Here is a 21,326-nt window from a genome sequence, read left to right as displayed (position 1 = left end):
TTCTCTCCTGTTAATAAATAATAATTAAAAAATAAAAAATAAAAGCCTTCTGGCATTACGACTGCCAATGGCCGCTGGTGTGAGCAGTGATTACTTTGTCTTATGATGACTGTTGGATAGATGATTCACTTACTTAAACAAATGTATTTGTTGTAAGTCGCTTTGGATAAAGGCGTCTGCTAAATGCCATAAATGTAAATGTAAAGATGAGAAAGACATCGCCCCTCCATCCACAATCCCCTGGGACCAACAACAACAACACAATTGAACAGTCTGACCAGTCATTTATTGTCATCATTATATAACAATGGTAAATTAACACATATAATAATAACACATTTTCTCAGTAGTGCACTTTAAACCTCCACACACCCTCAACAATAATAATAAAAAGGCAGTTCATTAATAGGAATCCACTGTGCTGGGGAGGCCTTCAGTAGAATCAAGTATAGCGATCAGGAGCTTCAGGGCAATGATGCTAATCATAGTACAGTGTTTCTTAAAAGGAGCATTGTTCAAATGCAGATGAATAGGGTTCTGTCATACTCAACCACCAATCACTAATAGATGGCTCACACAGGTCTTCAGGGAAGAGAACATTGAATTTATTGCTTAACATAGCCAGTCTTTTGAGGTTGAGCACTATGGTAAAGCTTTTTTTAGAAAGCCATTTTAGTTCACTGTATGCTTGAATGAGAGGCCTGTCATGGGTAGTACATATAACAGTTATGAGAGTGATGACACCACTGGGTGACAACCAGAAATCACTGCATCCTTTCCCTGTTCACCACTAATGTTGGAAAAAGGAGTGATCAAAGATGATGCTTTCACCCATTAGGGCACATCAGGTTATTGATCATGAATGAAAGGACGCCATTTAAGAAAACTGGACCTGAGCCCCAGTGAGAGTAAATCTTACATAACATTAAGATAGGAACTTTAAAAAGGTGGAAGCCCACGCTCTGAGATGATCAGCAGCAATGCCCCATGAGTGATGTGACGTCCCACTTCCCCAACCACAGACGGACCAGTGCAATTAAATAAAATAAATCGGACACGCTTGTATTTTACGCAAAAAATAAAAGACATGAGGAAATATTAAGTGCCCAATTAGGGCTGGTGCAAAACATTTGCGCACGGATGTATTTACAGCAGGTACGGACACACGCTTACCGCGACACACATACTTTCACTCATCTAGTATACACTTCCACTCATACTTTTTAGTAGGCGCACACACACACGCGCTCTCTCTCTCTCTCTCTCTCACTCACACACACACACACACTAACAAACACAGCGCCTTCACTGCATTATCTTAAAAATATTAGCAACACTGACAAAAGACCCCTCCAAAGACCATTCATTCCAACTCCTTGTCAATTCCCAATGTAGGAACATTGGTCCCAGAGGCACATAGGCTTGGCTAAAACTATAGCATTAAATGGGATGGAGGGGGAGAATGCTTTTTTTTTTTTTTTTTTTTACATTTCAATATTTCTACATGCCCTGTTCTGTTTAAAATGACAACTTCCTTATATAAATGGCAGGACAACATGGTATCTGAACTTGTGGAATCAGAGCAGCCATAAAAGCAATATATTGACACAGCATTCATAAACAAAGCAAGAATCCTGACAATTTGGGTCAAGAAAAAATCTAATCTCATCTTTAGCTAAGCAACGAAAGCCAAACAAAATCATCAGAACTCGACCAGGAGCAAGAGGCTGCACCTTCCAGGAAAGACAAGAGGGATGGCGATAGGAGGAATGGGGGAAGAGGGGGAGGGGGGGAGGAGGGGGGGGGTGTCGTCAGTCAGTACAATCATTGTCGCATTGTGCTCTCGTTATTTTTTTCTTCTTCTCAATCCTCTCGCCCTAGTTTCTGGGCTCTACAGCCTCTCCCCCACCTCCCTCGTCTTCTTCCTTATCCTCCTGTTCTTCCATGTTCTTGCGTGCCATACTCTCCCTCCTGGCCGCCAGGCGCTGGCAGCGCGGGCACTCCTTACCTGCCCGGAAACAGTTGCGGTGGTAACACGCCTTGCACTCTGTAAAAAAAAAAAAAAAAAAAGAAAAAGAGAATGTCAATGCAAAGCTAACTAGATTGAAATTACTCTAGTTTATAAGCAGATGGGGAAACTCATTCAACATGGGTTGCATCTTGTTCAAAGCTAGAATATATGATCACTTGTCATATACAGGAAGAACACAAGGACATGTGGATAAGGTCCTGATTAGCTTGCTAGGATGTTCCACTCCCAAACACCCCCGCTAACACAATATAGGGCGGGTGTTCAGCAACACTAATCGCCAACCGGTTTGACAACATTGCGCACAACAATGAGGAGAGCTGCTGTGATGTCACGGCAGAAGAACCAATAGTTGTCAAGGGAGGAGTGAAAGAGGACTATAAAACAAGTAGAGGTAGGACAGGAAAGCAGAAGGTAGGAAGGGGTTGTGAAACACCTCTACACCTCTCGAGAGTACACCACTCACAACAGTTCGAGACATGAACCTAGTGTGAGAAGCCTTGCCCCAGAAGAAGCAAACACAAAGCCTCAAAAGTTGGGCGTCTTAACTGTTCCAACTGACAACCATGAGTGTGAGGGCTATAAAAATGTTGAACACAATCTTATAATGAATACATAAGTTCCCTGATTAATGAAATGACAAAGCAACTGACATTTACAAACATGTTTATTTCACATTCACACAGAAGTTGAGGCTTAAATAACTGCAGAGACTCTCGCATCAAAAAAATGTGCCCACCACCTTAGCTGCCAGAACACCAGCTGCGATGACTCCAATTCATCTTGACATTACATACAACATATCCTCACATCTCACAATATTAATAAAATATCTCTACTTAAATAAAACACTAAAAACAATATCAAAAACAATAAAAAACTACTCAAAAATTCTGATTGGAGAGGCAGCAATCGCATTGTCTTTGAAATTCATGAACATAGCAGAAAGACCTTGGTAAAAACAATGCACTTGGGCATTACTGTAATAATTACATTCCCTAACACAGGGGTGACCCTATATTGACCTTTGACAGCCATAGTCAGAAGCAGCATTAGGTCAGACAAAGAGTGAGGCCAGCTCTGCTCTCTTTGGAAGGTAAACCCCACCATACGGAGGCTCACAGAACACAAACAAAACACCACACCAAGGTGCACCAAGGAGGAAGACCACTGCATGCAAAATGATATTCCAAGCTCAAACAAATGTGCCCACCACCATAGATGCCAGAACAACCAGAATGATCACAACAGATTTGCCACTTTGCAGCAGCGAAACTAAATAAGGTAAGGAAGGAACAGCTCAAATCCATCGAGTGCAAAGTGCAGAAAATAAACAACAAAAAAGGGAACTTAAACCGTAAAAAAAAATAGAGAAAAGAGGAAGACGTATGATGAACAAAGAAAAAGTTATTGAAATCTCAAAATGTGACCAATGTCAAATGTTATACCCATGTAAAACAAATGGCCTACGATTCAAATACAAACTCACCGTGTCCCTTTTCAACCTCTTTTAAACTGTAGCCTAAGACCCTGAGTATCTGATGTGCTGTATATCTACATAAGCGTAGTCTTTTAAGCTTTCTCTATAATGTTGGATATATTGGATATATTGATTTGTGAGGTATGCCCTGCTTCTATTTCTCCAGTGGGAAATCACTCCCCCTTTTCCTATCCTTCCCAATGCCAGGGGAAGGAATTCCTTTCTGTTTGGAAGTTTTCCAGGTTTTCCCAAGAGGGTGAGGGCAAGGAAAAACTTATTTTCCTACCCACCTCTTCCCCTCTCTCTATTCTTTCACTTGGCTTATTGCCCACCCTCGCTCCTGTATCTTCCCCCTATATTCCTACCCTCTCGTCCTCCCTATCTTTTCTGCAAAGCTCTGATAAAGCACTTTGGTCACCGCCCGTATCCATCTCATTCTCTCACTCTGTCTCACTCTCTCTACCTCTGTCCTCTTCATCTGTCTCCACCTCCTTCTCATCCTCCTTTCCTCCCATCTCCCTCACTATCCTACCTTTGGTTACCCTCCTGGCTTTGCGAGTTTTGCGGGCTCTCCAGATCGATGGCTTTCCTGTCTTTAACTCTTTGATTTCTTCACCTTCTTTTTCCTCCCTCTCTCTACTTGCATCCCTGTCCTCTTTCTTTTTGGCGTCTTTGGAGAAAATATTGGACAGTCTGGGCGGCCTTAACAACTTAAGACCCAAAAAACTCTCTCCTTTGACTGTGCTAACTTCACCCTTTTCGTCTGTAACTTCACTGGTCTCACTCTCCTTACTTTCATTTTCTTCTTGGCTTACAGTTGTATTACTCTCTCTTTCCCTCTCTTTCCCAACAAGTTCCATCTCTTCACCCTTAGATATTTCATCTTCACTTTCACACTCTGGGCTTTCCTCCTCCAGCTCTCTCTTCCCTTCATTCTCCACTTCTCCTTTAGAAAATGCCTTTGCTAGCCTCCTAACTCCTGGAACACTCCACAGCCCTCTCCTGTCCTCCTTCTCCAATCCTCCTTCTATCCCCTCCTTATTCCCCTGCTTTTCTTTCACTCTTTCTCTGGTGTCTTTGTCCTTGTCCTTTAAATGCGTCTTGGAGAAAGTCCTGGTAAGTCTGTCTACATTGAGAACCTTTAACAACCTTTCTTCCCTTGCATGCCCATCTCCACTCTCTTCCCTTTCTTTGTCCTCCACCTCTTCACTTTCATCTTTTCCTTCCTCCTCCACTCCTGTCCACATCTCTCCTTCTCTCCCTCCCTCCCTATCAATCTCCTCCCCTTTCTGCTCTTCTCGATTACGGGAGAAGGCTTTGGCCAGTCTTCCATGTTTGAGAGCTTTAAACAACATCCCACTCTCCCCTTTTTTCCCCCTCTCCTCCTCTGCTTTTGTCTCTCCTGCCACAGTTCCTTTCCTGAGCTGCTCTGTTCCCTCACTACTCTCCTCCTCCTCTCCTCCCTCTCCATCTCTCCTATCCTTGGAGAGGGCTCTGGCCAGCCTACGAGGTTTGGGGAACTTCCAGTCTCTCCAGGAGGGGGCCGGGGTGGGGGCGTGCCCCTGTCCTCCGGCCAGCAGAGGGGGCTCACCTTCGCAGCGCTGGCACTTGTTCAGCTCGAAGGGGAAGATGATGTCTTTGTCGTTGCCGCAGAACTCGCACACAAAACCTTTGGCCTGACACAGCTGGTGAAGATAAGAAGAGGAGAGGGATTGAGGGGTTTAAGGAGAGCTGAGTTTGGTTTTAAGTCTATACCTGAGAGTGTATGTGCAAAGGTAAATGTATGCTTCTCTGATACAGGGATACATATAATGAGTTGGATGTAAATAAGTTAACATTAAACAATACTTAATACTGCCTGAATGTTGTTCAATGTATCTGAAATGATGCAAAAGTCAGTGATTGCAATCTCACCACACAGGCAGCAACGTGAGTGGAACCCAATTTGAGCAGCTCTCGTAGCCGGGGGGCCAGTTCCCCGTTGCGCACAGAGTTGAGGTCATTGAGGGAGAAGAGGTGCAGGTCCTCTGTCAGGTGACCCGGGAGGCTGTCGAACTGGTCCAACACACTGTCAGCCAAACACAGAGACACATGTGAGGAGTCTGTCTCAGTCTTCTCATACCACCCATATCATTCATTACAGGAAGAACATTTCACCATACAAGACATAAAGGACCTCTGTCTCATACAGTGATACCATTCACTGCAGGTAGTGCGGAACACACACACACACGCTTACTCTTTAGCTAGGCGGCAGGTCTTGAAAAGATTTTTCATGTGGAAGAGTTGGACCCTCAAGACCTTTAAAATAGAAAGATTCACTTCTTAGTTCATAGATTGATTGATTAACTCATACATTCCAAAATAATTACGGAGGACATTGACTCAAACCAAACTGTCAAGTATGATTTACAGATTCTCTTTCACAATCCATGACTCATTTCTTTAGTTAGTTCTCTTTAGTTAGCACAAAACTTAAAAAAGGGAATCTTTGTCCAGATCACTTTACGAAGGTGTGGGCATGTGAAAACAGCTTCCAAATGCATTCTGTAGATGAAAAGCTGAGGATTTTACATTCGGTGATTTGGGGGTAATCGCATGGTTTTGAGCTTGCCGTTCCCGAATGAGCTACTGCCTGGTTTGTTTATATCCATAAGCCCCACACTAGCACATACATCTATCACTTGTGTTTACAAACACGCATCTTAGCTTAGATGCGCACATTCCATGACTGACAGGGAGCCACAAAGCACTATGGACGTTGTAGGATTTAATCATTTGGACATATTACTTTCTGGTCCGATAAAATGCTATTTTTATTTTTTATACATCCTGGCTATTTAAACAACAAAGACCACATAACTTGCTGTTGGGTCGTGGTGACCATCAGTGAAATGTTCCTTTAAGTGCAAATGTAAAGTGAAAGTGAACAGTGTATAGCAGTGGTCAACTAACCAGTGTTGACCTTTAGTTCCAGGTCAACACGAAAACGAATAAATCAGGATCTTGATGAGAAGTTAATTCAAGTCAAGTTTCAATGCTGAGCTGGGGTAGAATCCTGCTAATTGTGTTAGCTCTCCAGGACCAGGGTTGGAACATATACGGGTACAGTCTAGTGTAAACAGGCATCTCAGCAGTTCAGTCCAGTCCAGTCTCCTGTCATTCGTACTTACCCTGACAGTCTCGAGTGCCTTGTTCTTCTTGTAGAGGCTGCTGTTGATGTCGTTGGGGTTGAACAGGGGGTCTCCGGCGATCTTGCTCAGCAGGTCCCGGGCGAAGTTACTGACGTAGTACTTGCTGAAGTCCCACTTCCTCAGCACACGGCCAGGCACCACCGCCTGGGTGTTCTCGTGGCAGCACTGGCAGAAGTAGCGGCCCAGGTACTCGCAGTAGCGAAGTCGCTTGATGTAGTCTGCCAGAAGAGAGGGAACGGAGTGGGAGGGGGGGGGATGAGAGGAGACACAAAATGGCCACCATGGGATAGGATATGTTTTGGTTGCGTTTCTTCCACATGGTGTGTACCTGGGTCTATGCGGGTCCCACAGCCGGCACAGCGGTAGTTCTGTTTGGCCACGACTATCTTCCTCCTGACAGAGAGGAAAGAGAGAAGAGGAAGGTTAGAGAGAGAGAGAGAGAGAGAGAGATGATAAAGATACAGTGAAGAAAGAGAGATAATAGGAGGATGGTTAAAGAAAAAGTGAGATATTTACATATGTAGGGCAGAGAGAGAATGGTTGTAAAAGGGAGGATGATAGTGAGATTGCGAGAGAGGGAGGGGGGGAAGAGAGAGAGAAAGGAAAGAAAGAGAAGGTAGGAATTGGATATGTAGCTGCCTGAAACTCACTTGGGGGCAGGGTGGATGTTGAAGATGATCTGGGGTCTGGGCGGCGCCCATTCCAGGTTTCCTCGCACCCGGATCCTCAGCTTGTAGATGTCTGCATGCTCACCATCGTCAGGGGAGATGGGCAGGGAGTCAGGGATGGGCAGGAGCTGAGGGAGAGGGGAGAGGTCAGTGTGAGTGCACATACATCAGAGCACTCTGTGTGTGTGTGTGTGTGTGTGTGTGTACCTTCTGAGGAGCGTCTTGCTCTGGGACCAACCAGTCGAGCTCAGAGGCAGCTGGGAGCTGCATGCCCTCAAACTGCCTGAGCAGCCCCATAGCCACCGATTCAGCAGAGTTTGACTGGAGGAACGAGGGAGAGCTGGGAAGGGGAACGGGGGGGGGAGTTACAGTGAGAGAGAGCGAGACACAGAAGAATGAAGATAGAAAAGACAAGTTAACAAATAGCTGCGCAGAAGATGAGCTGTAAACAGAGGCATACAGCACACACAAATCATTGAACAGACTTCTAGGCTTGGGAAACGGATAATATAGGCCCTACTGTCGAATAGAATTAAAGCATTTGGCATACAGGATAGGTTTTACTATATTCCTCTTTCATTCATTATTCTTGTAAATCGCATTGCATTTGTGTATGAAATGAGCTAGCGCTGTATAAATAAAGTTTGATTTGATCTTGGGCAGGTCGGTCTAAGCGTCAGGGGTCAGTAGACTTGTGGTAAGGCTGCACGGAGGGGAAGTTGTCGAGGGAAGACAGGAAGTGGTACTCACATGGACTCTGAGCTGAGGAACGACCGGCCGCTGGAGGTAACACTGCGTTTAATGTCTGCATCTGGAAGGAGGGAGGGAGAGGCAGAGAGAGAGAGAGGAGGGCAAAGAGGGAGGGAGAAAGAAAGAGAAAGATTGAAGAAAGAGAGAGAAAGAGAAGTTAAGGAAAGGGGGAGTTACGGGTTAAGATCTGTTTGCAACGCATTAAATCACACTAGATAGCAACATTCCATTCTAACAAGAATCTCATGATTACTCCCCAAATAAGACACAAGAGCATCAGAAGTTACAAATGTGAGTCTTTAGAGACAGAAAGGCTTTAAGATTAGGTCATATTATTGTGACGTCTAGTATGGAATTGTAACATTAAAGAACTGTACAGTTACATTTATGGCATTTAGCAGACGCCTTTATCCAAAGCGACTTACAACAAATACATTTGTCTAAGTAAGTGAATCATCTATCCATCAGTCATCATAAGAAAAAGTAATCTATGATAGGACTTTTTTTTTTTTCTATTATTAATTTATTTACAGTTGAGAAACTTGATAGTGGGGATGAAGAGGTCTTTAGGAGGGAGTAACAGAGCTTCTGAGCTTGTCCAGCATTTCCTCTATTATGTGGAAATTCATATTTGGGCTAGAATCAGATGCAAAAGGAATGTCCTTCTGACAAAGTTAAAAGCAACTAAGTGCCAAACAGCTAGATTAACACACTGGCCTGTTACAAGTTGTGGTGAGGCATTCAATAAGTGGCCTTTGTTGTTTTGAAATCATCCTCTGCAGCAACATTTCTCCCAAGAGCCAGAATTGTCTTGTTATCAATCAAAATAAAGCCATACAAACTTGACTAATTTTTTAACATTTGCCTTTTTATTATTATTATTATTATAAAAAATATATTTTATCTATAAAAAAAGATAATGATAAATGATTATTAATATGGTAAATTAATTGTTTGATTGAGCCAGCCTAAAGCCTGGGCGAAGTAGGTGATCACATATGGCCCCCAAATGAAATTATGTACTTTTTATTATTTTTGCCAGGTATGAGCTACAAATTCAGGGTGCTTGTTGCTTTGGCATAACTACAGCAGCTGAAACGTGACAGAAGAGCAGAACAACGGAGAGAAAATCGACAGATTTCCTATTTTGCTCAACAAGCTTACAGCCGTGTTTAGTGCTGTTCAATGCAAGATACATTGGCTGGCTTTTAAAGGGGTAATGCTGTATTTTAAGAAAAGACAGAAGTGCAAGTTATTTCATTATTAGGCTACAATTGAATATGCTTTATAGGTTTCAGGTCAAACGTGGCCGACGTTTAAATAGCAGCATTTTCATTAAAGTCTGTCATTTTCCCAGTCATTTCAAATGATGTATACTGTATAGGCCTATTTTTATAAATAGGCAATAATGAGATAAGTACAACTGTAACCTTTCCATAACCAAAACACCAATGACTTAGACTAAGATCTCACCTAGGGACATTTATGAATGTTCTTTATGTATTTAATTATCAGACCAAATGTAGCATCATATTTCTCATACTTTTCATGTTTACCCTGGATATTCGTACACTCAATAGACTTTGATACTGTTTTTTTTTTTGTTTTTTTTTTATTCGCTCGCTTTTCACTTTTCAAAAAATGAAATCTGGTAATCAATTAATCAAGTTTGCGTGGCTTAAGCAACAGTTAAATAAGACAGATAATCGGATCACATTGTGGGAGTTCACTTTATTGCTGTTCATTCTACTTCTCTAACTCTTGTCTCACATGTAGGTATCTGATGCTTTTGAGTGAGACTGAGGCAACACTAGAGCTGGACTAAGCTACATTACAGCTACTAGTGCAGAAGGCTGGAAACAAGGTGACACATTTTTGGAAAGGGGGAACTAATATTAGTTCCCATTTCTAGGGGGAACTAAAAAGCGGCAAGACATCACAAAGATGGATACATCAGCGATGATGACATCTCATGCACAAGGAAAGCATGAATACAGTGGAGAGAGAGTGAATTCATGGGTGAATGATGGATGGATAGATGAATCAATGAGTGTGTGAGTAAGTCAATAAATGGCCAAAGTCAACAGTAGCTATACACTGCTGTCCACAAATTCATTACTTGACTAGTCTAGTCCTCACATGTATATACACGTGTACACACACACACACACACACACACACACACAAACACACACACACAAATTCCTCTTCACTCCTCCTAACCCGGAAGCAACAAGCACCAACTGAGCACACAAGCCAGGCTAGGCCTGGATCGGGACTGGATTCCAAACTGAACACTTTCTCCCTTCACTGGCCCTTGTTACTTATCCAACTGAAACAACTATATAGCAATGTGAAAGCAATCTAGCAGAGGGATTAGTGGGGCCATATCTATACTAACCTCTCCACTCCCTGCCGCTTCACCACTGCGATTCATCATCAAGGGCAGCAGAAGGTAAGGTAATACATTATTGGTTTGGAATCCAGCCCCTATCCCCCTGTCCTGCCAATCCCACATTAGTTCAGTAGCACACCATCCATAGCCCCCTGCCCCCCTGCCTCCCTAGCCCTGTAGCGCCCACCCCCACCAGATACCTGAAAAGAGGGAGGCGAGCGACAGGGAGAGGCCGCTCTGACACACCGCCATCAGGGACTGGCCATCTGAGAGACAGAGACTTCACTCAGCATAGACCCCACAGCACCACACACACACACAGTAGTAATGTCTATACACGCATGCACACACACTGACACAGTATAACACACTGACAAGTCACAAACAAACATACACACTTAAACAGACATTCGCTTAAACCAACCCATCCTGTTAATTGGCACATCAATGTTAGGACAAAGGCATATTATTTACATTGAGGGCTAGCCCCCAACCCCTGAAGTTAAATATTAAGATATCTTAAGTGCTGAAAACCCTAGACATCTACAGTATTCACCTCATCTCTCACTCTGTCTCAAATCAAGTGTACGTGCATGTAATACACTCATAAAATATTACTCAAACACACCCACATACACACACACCTCTTTGGAAAGCCATAGTATCAGAGTCATAAATACCAGTGTATACCAATTCACCTGAGAGTTGTAAAAACTCGCAAACACACACACCTTTCTTGCCCTGACCTACAATAGTCCAGAGAACACTGTTAACGGTTTCCAGTAAAACGTGAAATGTTTCCGGCCTGGCTGGATGAATGACATAGGGCAAAGGACGATGAAGTTATGAAATATGCTCCAAAAACACAAATAAACAGCCCTCTCTTAAAACATGCATCAAATAACTGCCACCCCCCTTTCCCTCTAGGTCCAAATTCCTCCGTCCTAACATTTCCTCGTTCCATTGCTATACCTCTCAACTCGCACTCCTCCACCTCCTCGGCCGAGCCAGAGTCAGAAAGGTGAAAGGAATCCTGGGAGCTCCTCCTGGAACCCCCACTGTCTGTGGAGTGGAACACTAGAGAAAGAGAGAAAAAGAGAAACAACAGTTCAAATCAATACCAGCTAAATGATGACATGGGGGGGAACTGGGCAGTGGGGGGGAGTGGGGTCGTTGCTGGTGTGTGTGTGTGTGTGTGTGTGTGTGTGTGTGTGCTGATGTGCTCACCATGCTGCGAGGACGGCGGGCCGGTCGGCACCCGGCTGTGGCGGATCTGCTGTCTGCGCAGGCGGATCTTCTGCTTGAGCTGCTGGATCTCACAGTCACTGTCGTCCTCCTCTCCCTCCTCCTCCCGCCTGCGCAGGTTACACTTCATCAGCTCGATGGCCGCGATCAACGACTCAGAGATACTGAAGTGGGCGTTTTCCTGGAAAGAAACACAAAGATAGAGAGGAATGCATGAATACTGTGAAAAGGGATTCCTCCATCATTGAGGTAATCACTGATCTAACATGACTGGATAGCTGAAAGCAAGGCTCCTTTGCTCGCACAAATATAATAGGAATGGGGCAACGCATAATCTAGCACTTACATGGGGTTTGGGATTGACCCCTTCTCACTCTCACCTTTTCCAGGTCAGCACAGCTGCCAAAGTCCTGCTCTGACAAGTAGCTGATTAGGCTCTGGCCCTCTGATGGCTTCCGGAACATCCCGTCTGGAACACTGCCGTACTGGGAGCCATCTGAGAACACACACATACGTGCACACAACACACTTTCAGCAAATGGCTCAATTTTCCATAAACCTTCAAGCTGGATACAAACAATTACCGTTGTAGCATAACAATATGATTATACGACCATATAATAGTGTGTCCGTCTTAATTGTGTATTAACACCATATGAAACCACTTCCCAATAGGGTCAGGTCACCACAATACAGTTGGACAGGGATAATTCCGTCAATTGAGGGTCTTTTGAAGCGGCATACTCACTGGACTCCATGTAGAGTGAGCTGGAGGTGCTGGCATCATTACTCTGAGGGGAGAAGGGGCTGTAGTCCTTCACACAGCACTCATCGCCAGCTAATTCTGAGACACAGAGACACAGAGTTTATGTTGAGTCCTTATCGTTCGAAGACCTGAATGACTCACTGAAATCAATTCAAAAGGAACACTATAATCCAATGGAAACATGCTCTGACACCCAAAAATGGGCTTACAAGAAGCTATTGGTTTATTTATGCAACAACTTGTTTTGTCATCAACAAGGCTGATGGCATCCCAAGGTCAGAAATTGATCAAGAAATCTATGAAAACATCCTATTTTGATGCATGCAGTCTCCTCTCCTCTGCAGATCCAAGGCTAACATTCAGATGCTTCGTTAATGTCATAATGACCTTAAAATGCAATTGCAGAGAAAAGGAAACTATTAAAATAGTTGATAAAACAATGAGCATGATGCCTTCAATGAATGGCCAATAACATCACAACATAATGAAGACAGCATGCACAAAAACAAACAAAAAAACAACCAGTCAATGAACAAGTTTCCATGGCCTAGGCGTCTTGACCTCGGTTTGACCGAAAGCAAAACAACAAAGAGAAACCAAGAGGCTAATGGCACAAATGAGGAACCAAAGGCAAGGCCAGAGATGAGAGGGGAGAGGATATATTCTCATGCAGAGGGGAGAGAAGTGTTGTGGGAAAGAGAGATGGAGCACAGTAGAACTGCACTGCCAACCTGCTACGGGGTCCTCTATTATAATGGTGATTTTCCTGTGGCCCCCTCCTTTACGCAGAGAAACAGAGAAACAGAGCAAAAGAGAGAGAGAGAGAAGAGGAAAGGGAGAAAGATTACCCCAAAGCAGAGAGTGAGGTTAGCAGTAAGAATATTGTCAGAGAGTTTTAGAGGCACTGGCAATTGAGCATCAGAGGAACACAGGAAATGTGCCTCTTAAAGAGACAGGATGTATAAAGCACCCCCTCTGACTCACCTTGTCTGTGTTTGTGGTTAACCCCGGTGTCCGACAGTGAGCGAATATGGCCCCTGCTCCGACCCGACCCCCTCTGGCCCTCCGAGAAGGAGGAGCGTCGAGGAGGAAGAGGGGTCACTGCCAGGGAGCTCAGCCCCTTGGGCTGGGGCAGGGCCTGGGCCTCGCCCTGCTCGCTGCCTGGGGTAGAGCTTCGGGAGTTGCGGCGACTGCGTTGCCCCAGGTTACCGATGGCCAGGTACTCCGGTCCATCATCATAGTCACCTTCGCCAGAGTCTCCATCGGGGTGAGCGGGGCCAGGGGGGAGGGGAGAGGTTAGGGCGATCCGCGGGACGACCGAGGGGCCAGGAGGGGGTGTCACACCCCGCTCGCCCTCCGACACACACACCCAGGGGGCTCCCAGGGCACTGGCTTCTGTCAGGGGACACACAAGGGAAGGGGCTGATTCATAACAAAGTAGGGGCTGGAAACATAAGAGTAGACATTCTATTATCATGAGAAGTAATACAGCCTTTTCTATTATTCAATGTACCAAACACACCAAAGGGAAGGAGGCACTGGAGGGTTGCGAGTGTCTCTCTCTCTACCTGTATTAGTGTTGTCCTCTAACGTAGTTGTTGTGGTGGTGTTATTGGTGTCATGTTTCTCTCTGAGGGAGCACTGGGAAGTGGTGAGTCTGCGGTCCAGATCTCCTCTGGGGGGGTCCTCTGCTGTCCTCGAGCTGCCCCCCGCCCCCGGCAGCACACACAGACTCTGGCTCTTAAATAGGCCGACACATGGGAGTCCCTTCAGTGGAGACAACTGAAAGAGAAGAGGAGGAGAGAGAGAAAGAAAGTGAGGAAAACAAACCTTTGATTAGTTGAATCAGGTGTGTGTGTTTGTGTGTGTGTGTGTGTGTGTGTGTGTGTGTGTGTGTGTGTGTGTACAGCTGAGAGAGAAAAGGGAAAAGAGGGGACGCCAGGGTTGAAACAACCAGGAGTGTAGAGAACACTGCATTTAGGAGTTGGGTGTTTGGAGGTGTGTTAGGTTAGGAGTAGTGAGGTGCTCACCCTGACTGTGTCCACCAGGGCCAGCAGCCTGGGGTTGTTCTGCTCCACAGCCTCCAAACATTGGAACATGGCCATCATATGGGGTTCACTCAGGAGAAAGGCCGCCTCTGAAGCAGAGAGAGAAAAATGAGTGGGAGGGTGGGGGGGGATACACTACAGTCATGATAAAACATCACAGACATAGTCCATCAATATCCAACCATTTGCACAAAGGCCGTTAATGGCACAGATATAAATGCACACAAAAAAAAAGACACTCACCGTTGTAGAACTTGCGTGTGTTTCCCTGGTGTTTGAGCAGGGGCCGGAGTTGGGCGGACAGAAGGTGGACCTGGAGGCTGTGCAGCAGCCAGCGCTCTGCCTTATAGCCCTCCCCGGTACTCTGCATCCCACTGCACAGCACTGGCTCCAACTTACTAAACTACAGCCACGGAGGGAGAGGGAGAGAGTGGAAGGGGAGCAAGAGGGAGGAGAGAAAAGAAGGCATGAGAGAGAGGGGTGAGGAGAATGGGAGGGAAAGCAAGGGAAGAGAATGAGTGAAAAATTAAGGTAAAGACAGAGGGAGAGAAAGAGAGGGAGAAAAATATGAGGGACAGACAGACGGGGGAGGAGAGAGGGATATTGATAGAGAGAGAAACACAGATCAGTCCTCACATGACAATTATATAATGAGTGAAACTGGGCCTGACCTCTTTGCCCTCTCCAGCCATTCAATAAAAGGGGTAGCTAAAAATCATTAAGAGCATTCCATTGAAGACACACTGAACATAAACAACAGGGGAACGGGGTCAGATGGTAAAGGTCATCAGGTTTCATAACAGTAGCATGTGGTAGAGAGAGAGGTGTTAACGTTGTTGAGCATTACCCTGCTCACAACAAGCCAGTTACTGAGTGACTACAGGGATTCTGCTGCTTGCATCCAACAGCATGGAAGAGATGTAAGCCATCGACTAAAGCTTACCCTTGTTGCTCTCTCAAAACAATGTCCTGTGTGTGTCTACCATTAAGATGAAGTTAAACATCATGAGATTCCGATTAGCCTACATAGACATTGGTCGTAACAAAGTGACTACTGGGCGCCATATGCATGGCCTAAAGTCATTGAGAACAGATGGGGTTTTTTAGTTTTTTTTGTTAGCAATATTGTTGAAGTAGATTCAGATAGTACAATACCTGTTCTACATGGGAGGCCAGATGAGGGCTGATGTAACGTACACACCACACAAAGGGCCAGTAGTCTTTCTGCTTGTAGTACACCTGCAACACAAAAAACAGCAATGACTACAAAGGCATTGCCCTACTTACAGCCGGTGAAACTGAGAAGGGCCACAATAGGCTTTTATACGGTGCTTTGTACCAGTGTTTCTACTTTTATCATACCTTATTTCTATTCTAAAAAGATTGGCCTCGTTCAGATCTTAAGTGTCTTTTTCATTTTCTTATTCGACAAACTCAGGTAGTGCCCACCTATGTTCACTCCATTTGAAAACACTTTCTCCTATTTCTTGTCTAATGAACATGACCCGGGGACGTGTGCATCCCTGTCTGAGGCCTGACCTGCTCGTGCTTGAGGCCATGGCTGAGGATGTGGTTCATGTCCTTGTGCAGCCTCTGCAAGCCCCCGTAGCGAGACCACACATTGGGGTTGTTGGAGGACACCAGCCCCTCTACCGTGGTCTTCAGGCTGGTCAGCAGCTTCCAGTGTTCCCGCCTGGACAGAGAAAAAAAAAGAGGGAGGAGAGAAAGAGAAGGGAGATGAGTCAGGCACAGACTTGACTCAACCTGTGTTCCACACAAACACTCATCGAGAACAGACATGCTGACTGAGAAGAAGCCATAGACCAACTGCTCAGTGGCTGCCAATTGTCTAACTCTGCTATTACCACTCTGTGCAGATCACAGCACTGACTAGCTGTGTGTACAGTGACCCCACACATACCTGGTAGTGATGACTAGCCAATACACTACCCATTGAGACTTCCACTGTCTTGAAGTGCTATGACCAACAACTGTGCAGAAATTAGGCCATTAGCTGTGTTGGACCATTAGCCATAGAGTCATTGGTGCAAAATAAATGGTCACTTATGTAGGAGTTACTCCGACTTTGCATTCAACTTGCAAGGCGAGAACAGCAGTAACAAAACCGAAGCTACAGCATTCCAAAGTCAGATATTACGCTAAATGAATCTAGTTTACCCCACATTACGTTTTTCCATCAGGCAAAGTGCAAGCTCATATCCAGGACTTCCTCCTTTTTCCTCAAGTCAACAAGGAGTTGAAACTTAATGCTGACACAAATTCTGACTCACTCCGACACACACACATTCACACAGGAGAGGGGGCGTTCTATGGTGATGAAGAACAATGAGAGTCAGAGTTTTAGGATTTTTTTTGTAAAAAAAAGTAGAGTGATTATCTTAAAACGTTATCTATCTGCTTATTGCAATAAAGCTAAAATACCCCTTTCAACTTAAACTGTTAATGTTTTCTCAATTCAAGCTGAAGACATTGAATGGCAGACAGGAGATGCCGTTTAAAAGAATGACCATGCCTACTTATTGTGGGGACATGAAATTGGCTGTGTAGTGTTAACAATGTTACATTCATGACCATTACAGTGTGCTAAAGAGAGCAACCCAGACCACCATCACGAGTTCAGCCACCGGTGCAATCAAATCAAGAACATGAGGATAAACACATTCTCCTCATAGCAGCTTGTGAGTGAGTGAGTCAGAGAGAAAGGAGGGCATTCCACAAGGCTCTGACAGGTTAAGGATATTATTGGGTGACCTCAACTCCCAAACAGTATGTCAGAGCAAGACAAAGGTCAACAACAATGACAGGAGAGTCATGGACTGACCGCATACACATTGTGCAATCCAGCAGTGTTCAGTCTGCAGTTCAACACATCTAACTACAAACAATGTATTTGGGGCTGAGATGTTGGTAGTAAACACTTGAATGCTCATTCCTTGTTTCTTGAGATTAACAACAGTTATACCGCCATGCTGTTGGAATGCCTTTCGTCGCATTCCTCATGAAATAAAAAGTAATACTTCCTGGCTAACATGCGAGTTCCTGCCAATTCCCATAGCTAGCTATGTTTCTCCATACTAAATCATGGGGCATTTAAATGTTCGTTCATGTTGCTAACAATAATAAAGAACGTGTTTGCAGACCCACAAACAAACAATCTACGTTGGCTAATCATGCACACACGTATATATATATATATAGAAATGGCTGGTTATGACCTTAGCTGGCTACCAGCTTGCTAATTCACCAGCTAACTAACCTATGTAGTTAACGGATGCAAGTTAGCGAATTTAGTGAGCTAATGTTGTATGAATCTGAGGAAGGGGCAACATATTAATTGTATGAGTCATATTAATGTTGGTGTGTCACGCTTGTTGACATTGCTAAGCTAGAGGCTTTGGCTAGCTAACACATCAACATTGCAAGCTGGCAATTCTCTCCATGGATAGCTAGTCGGCTAAAAGGCTAACTCTCCTAGCCTCACCTGCGTTCCTCGGCTTCCCCCTCCGCAGTAATGTCCATGTCCTCGAAGCAGGGGGGAAACCGAATAACTATCAGCTTCCCCCCAAATCCTCGTTACAGCAAAGACAAATCGTCGCGTACGCTAGCTAGCTAGCAACAGTGGATCAAAATCACCGCATTCGCTCTCTAGATACCGAGGACTGGCGATGCTTGTTGTCCAACGTTAATGTGGGCGCTGTCAGAAGTTAAAACATACAGTGGGGAGAGGCCTAAAAAGACCGACACACAACCGCATGACTTGGCTATCAGGGCGGGGTATGTGTCAAATCCTCCTAGTCTTACTTCTTGATACTCCTTGTTAATTGTATGTTATAAATGGGCATTTACTTTGTAGTTACAACATAACTGTTCTGTCTTAAAAATATGAGTTATCATTTGGATATAATGTTTCACTGATCATTTTGAGGCGTTTTCATTTGAATGTATTGTTGCCTTTGTAGAATTTGCTTTTGGACCTTTCTGGAAAACCCTGCCCAAAAGGTGGCCTAATCAGTAAACCTTAGACAATACTGCCGCCTGCTGTTACAGAGCATGTAGAGCTAGTTCTCTCTCTATCAGAGGTCTCACATTTTGGAGCAATTATTCTAATTTTTTTCCACTGACTTTGAATGGAAAAATAGCAAACCTCTGGTCTTTTTTTTTTTTTAAATTCCACAGTGAAAATGTGTCTCGCTAACCCTAAAAACAGACCTCTAACTCTATCCAAACTTCAATTCAGCCAGAGAGCTATTATGCATGGTCTCTTAATGGAAGACGAAACCTGGCTGCTAAACTCTAATGGTTTGATGTGGGCTTCCCTTATTTACAGAGCATAATGAGCCTTATGAGGAGACACTTTGAGTGTATATGGTTGTTGCTGATTCATGATAGACATGTCTCTTGGACCGAAAAGAGGGTTTCTGTAAAGATCCTCACTCCGTCTTTGTGGAGGTGCCAGGTGGGCTAGGTGGACGTTAGGAAGGGCTGCACATCCTCTGGTTATGTCCACGTTGATGCTTGTCTCTTTGACATCTTCCTTACTGCCTCAGCAGTGTCATAACGGAGAGAGCTGAGGTCGTTGGTGCCTGTATGGCGTACAATGCGCTGGAGGCTCTCTAGGGTGTCTCCTGCTTCAGGAGCTGCATGTCGTGGCTTGTGTTGCTGCAGCGTTTGGATAACTCATGCTATCAAGGGAACTGTTTTTTTTGTGTGTCAAGAATTGTCCCGTTGTTATACATCATCACCGCTATGCATCATCACTCCCCGCCTTCTTTCTTTCTCTCTCTCTCTCTCTCTCTCTCTCTCTCTCTCTCTCTCTCTCTCTCTCTCTCTGACAGACAAACACACACACACACACACACACACACACACACACACACACACACACTCACGAATGCAGCCACGGCCATAGGGAGAGGATTTGACAGCTTAGGCTATACATCATCACCGGTAGAAAATAAAAAGGAAAAGAAGGCCAGTAATAATCTACAGCTGACTTCCTACTTTAGTATGTTGTCATGTATGGGTGAATTCACTGACTACGCTCAGGTTAGACTATGCATGTGCAAAGCATGAGGTCGATCGCAATGTTTTGTACATTATCAAAGACTGTTAAGTAAGAGGCATGTCAAACAAAAAAAACAATTGGTGAATATAATTCTTACTCAACTCAATATTTTGAGTATATACCTCTATTTTTGACAGCCCTGTATCTGGAGCAACTGTCATGGCTATAACATTCCTGACTTTAATTCCTTCTGAAATGAAGTGAACTTGTTTCCTTCTTGTTTCCAACATAAAGTTGCTCACAGGATGGCGCTATTGTTAAGATAAGGCCATTTGCCATGTGCCATGAGCAGTGAGAGAAGCTCACCCACTCAGATAATCAAGGCCTCTAATCTTGAGGCATGGTGGACTATTGAAGGTGATGCCTAGGCACAACAAATGAAGAAAAAAAAAGTACCTAATGATTTACGCAAGACCCACAGACACGCATGTTGACACGTCCATGACAGTTTAGGTTGCTCACATAATGAAAGATTCATCATCATAATTACATCTGTATCAGACTTCCTTCCTATTGTGGTAAAGACAATTCTCCTGTGGTCTTGTACTTGATGGTATCAGTGTGCATCAGTGTCTAGATCACAAGGTGTTCAGGAAATCTGTCATAGAGGATGTTACAACAAATTGTTTATTATGTCCATGTATTGTAATAGATTCATTGTGAAATATTCATAATGAACCGTGTGAGAAATGAAATGCTGAGACAGTACTTTTGCATGTTACTTTATTGATGATGAAGTGTCCATTATGTCTTCATATACTTTTCTGTGACTGTGATTTTTCTGCTTGTGTTGTTATATGTTGTTTAGCATGCATGGCCTCTATTCTGACCAAGTGTAAACTATACTAGAGAGACATACAGTTAGCTCTCTGTCAAATGGCCCATTGAATCTTGAGGCTGTTTTCAATGTAACACATTATATGTGTGTAATGTGTCACATGTTTTTTTGTGGTGTGCAAATGTATGTGGCTTCACTGTCTTGTAATAATAAAAAAAAACAATAATTGTGTAAAACAAAATCTACCATTTGTTGAGAGGCTGATATCAATCTGTGTGGGGATATGGAATGTTTAGTTTGTGTAAATCCCTCATTCAACACAGGTTGTCAACGTCAGTGACACACCCACTTAATACCACAGCATTCTAGCTGAAAAAAGTGAGTCAGAGTATAGACCTGTTTTGACGTGCCCATGACGTATGGAAACTAGGTTAAGGACATGCCATGTCAAAACCTTTAAGAGATATACGGGCAGTTTCCTGGACAGAGTTTATTTTAAATCAGGATTAGGCCTAATGCTATTTAAATTAGTGTCAATTTAGTCTAGCATTAGACTTAATCTGTGTGCCTATTATATTCTATATGAATCTAAAACCTTTCTCAGATATACACTGAAATCTCAAATTAGCCCTATTCAGCTTACTCCTTCAACCCAAATACCTTGAGGTGAAAACCAGACCACTGGTCTTATTTCAACTGACATGGATGGGTGATTTTGTATTATTGTATGACAGATCCAAGGACATGACATTCATACCATTATTATTTACAGACAAAATGCCAGTACCTCAGGTGAACAAAGCCCCGTTGGGTCCATACTTGTACAGGTGATTCAGACAAGACCTAATGACTGATGTCTGTGGCTGACTCACGCATACCCTGTTCTC

The 21,326-nt window shown here is 44.1% G+C and overlaps 1 protein-coding gene across 2 annotated transcripts; it reads right to left on the bottom strand.

Annotated features, from left to right (window-relative positions):
• Positions 1 to 270: 270 nt before the first annotated feature.
• On the bottom strand, positions 271 to 18,295 carry rubcn (rubicon autophagy regulator). 2 transcript variants are annotated; one of them, XM_083670983.1, is made up of 21 exons: positions 18,078 to 18,295; positions 16,115 to 16,268; positions 15,731 to 15,814; positions 14,819 to 14,978; positions 14,558 to 14,664; positions 14,096 to 14,309; positions 13,512 to 13,922; positions 12,510 to 12,605; positions 12,142 to 12,257; positions 11,744 to 11,942; positions 11,489 to 11,593; positions 10,717 to 10,782; positions 8,122 to 8,182; positions 7,579 to 7,711; positions 7,354 to 7,499; positions 7,032 to 7,096; positions 6,683 to 6,921; positions 5,749 to 5,810; positions 5,424 to 5,577; positions 5,101 to 5,194; positions 271 to 2,047 (listed from the first exon to the last, which is right to left on the bottom strand). In XM_083670983.1, exons 1-21 carry the CDS (start codon positions 18,113 to 18,115, stop codon positions 1,878 to 1,880), a joined length of 2,874 nt encoding a protein of 957 aa, XP_083527109.1. In that variant the 5' UTR covers positions 18,116 to 18,295; the 3' UTR covers positions 271 to 1,877. The 2 variants fall into 2 exon arrangements, with proteins under 2 accessions (XP_083527109.1, XP_083527110.1); XM_083670984.1 differs by lacking the exon at positions 10,717 to 10,782.
• Positions 18,296 to 21,326: the final 3,031 nt, after the last annotated feature.

The sequence above is a fragment of the Argentina silus genome (assembly GCF_951799395.1).
Source record: "Argentina silus genome assembly, chromosome: 6".
NCBI lineage: Eukaryota > Metazoa > Chordata > Actinopteri > Argentiniformes > Argentinidae > Argentina > Argentina silus.
Note: the sequence above shows the minus strand (reverse complement) of the source record. Positions and strands in the feature narration are given on the sequence as shown.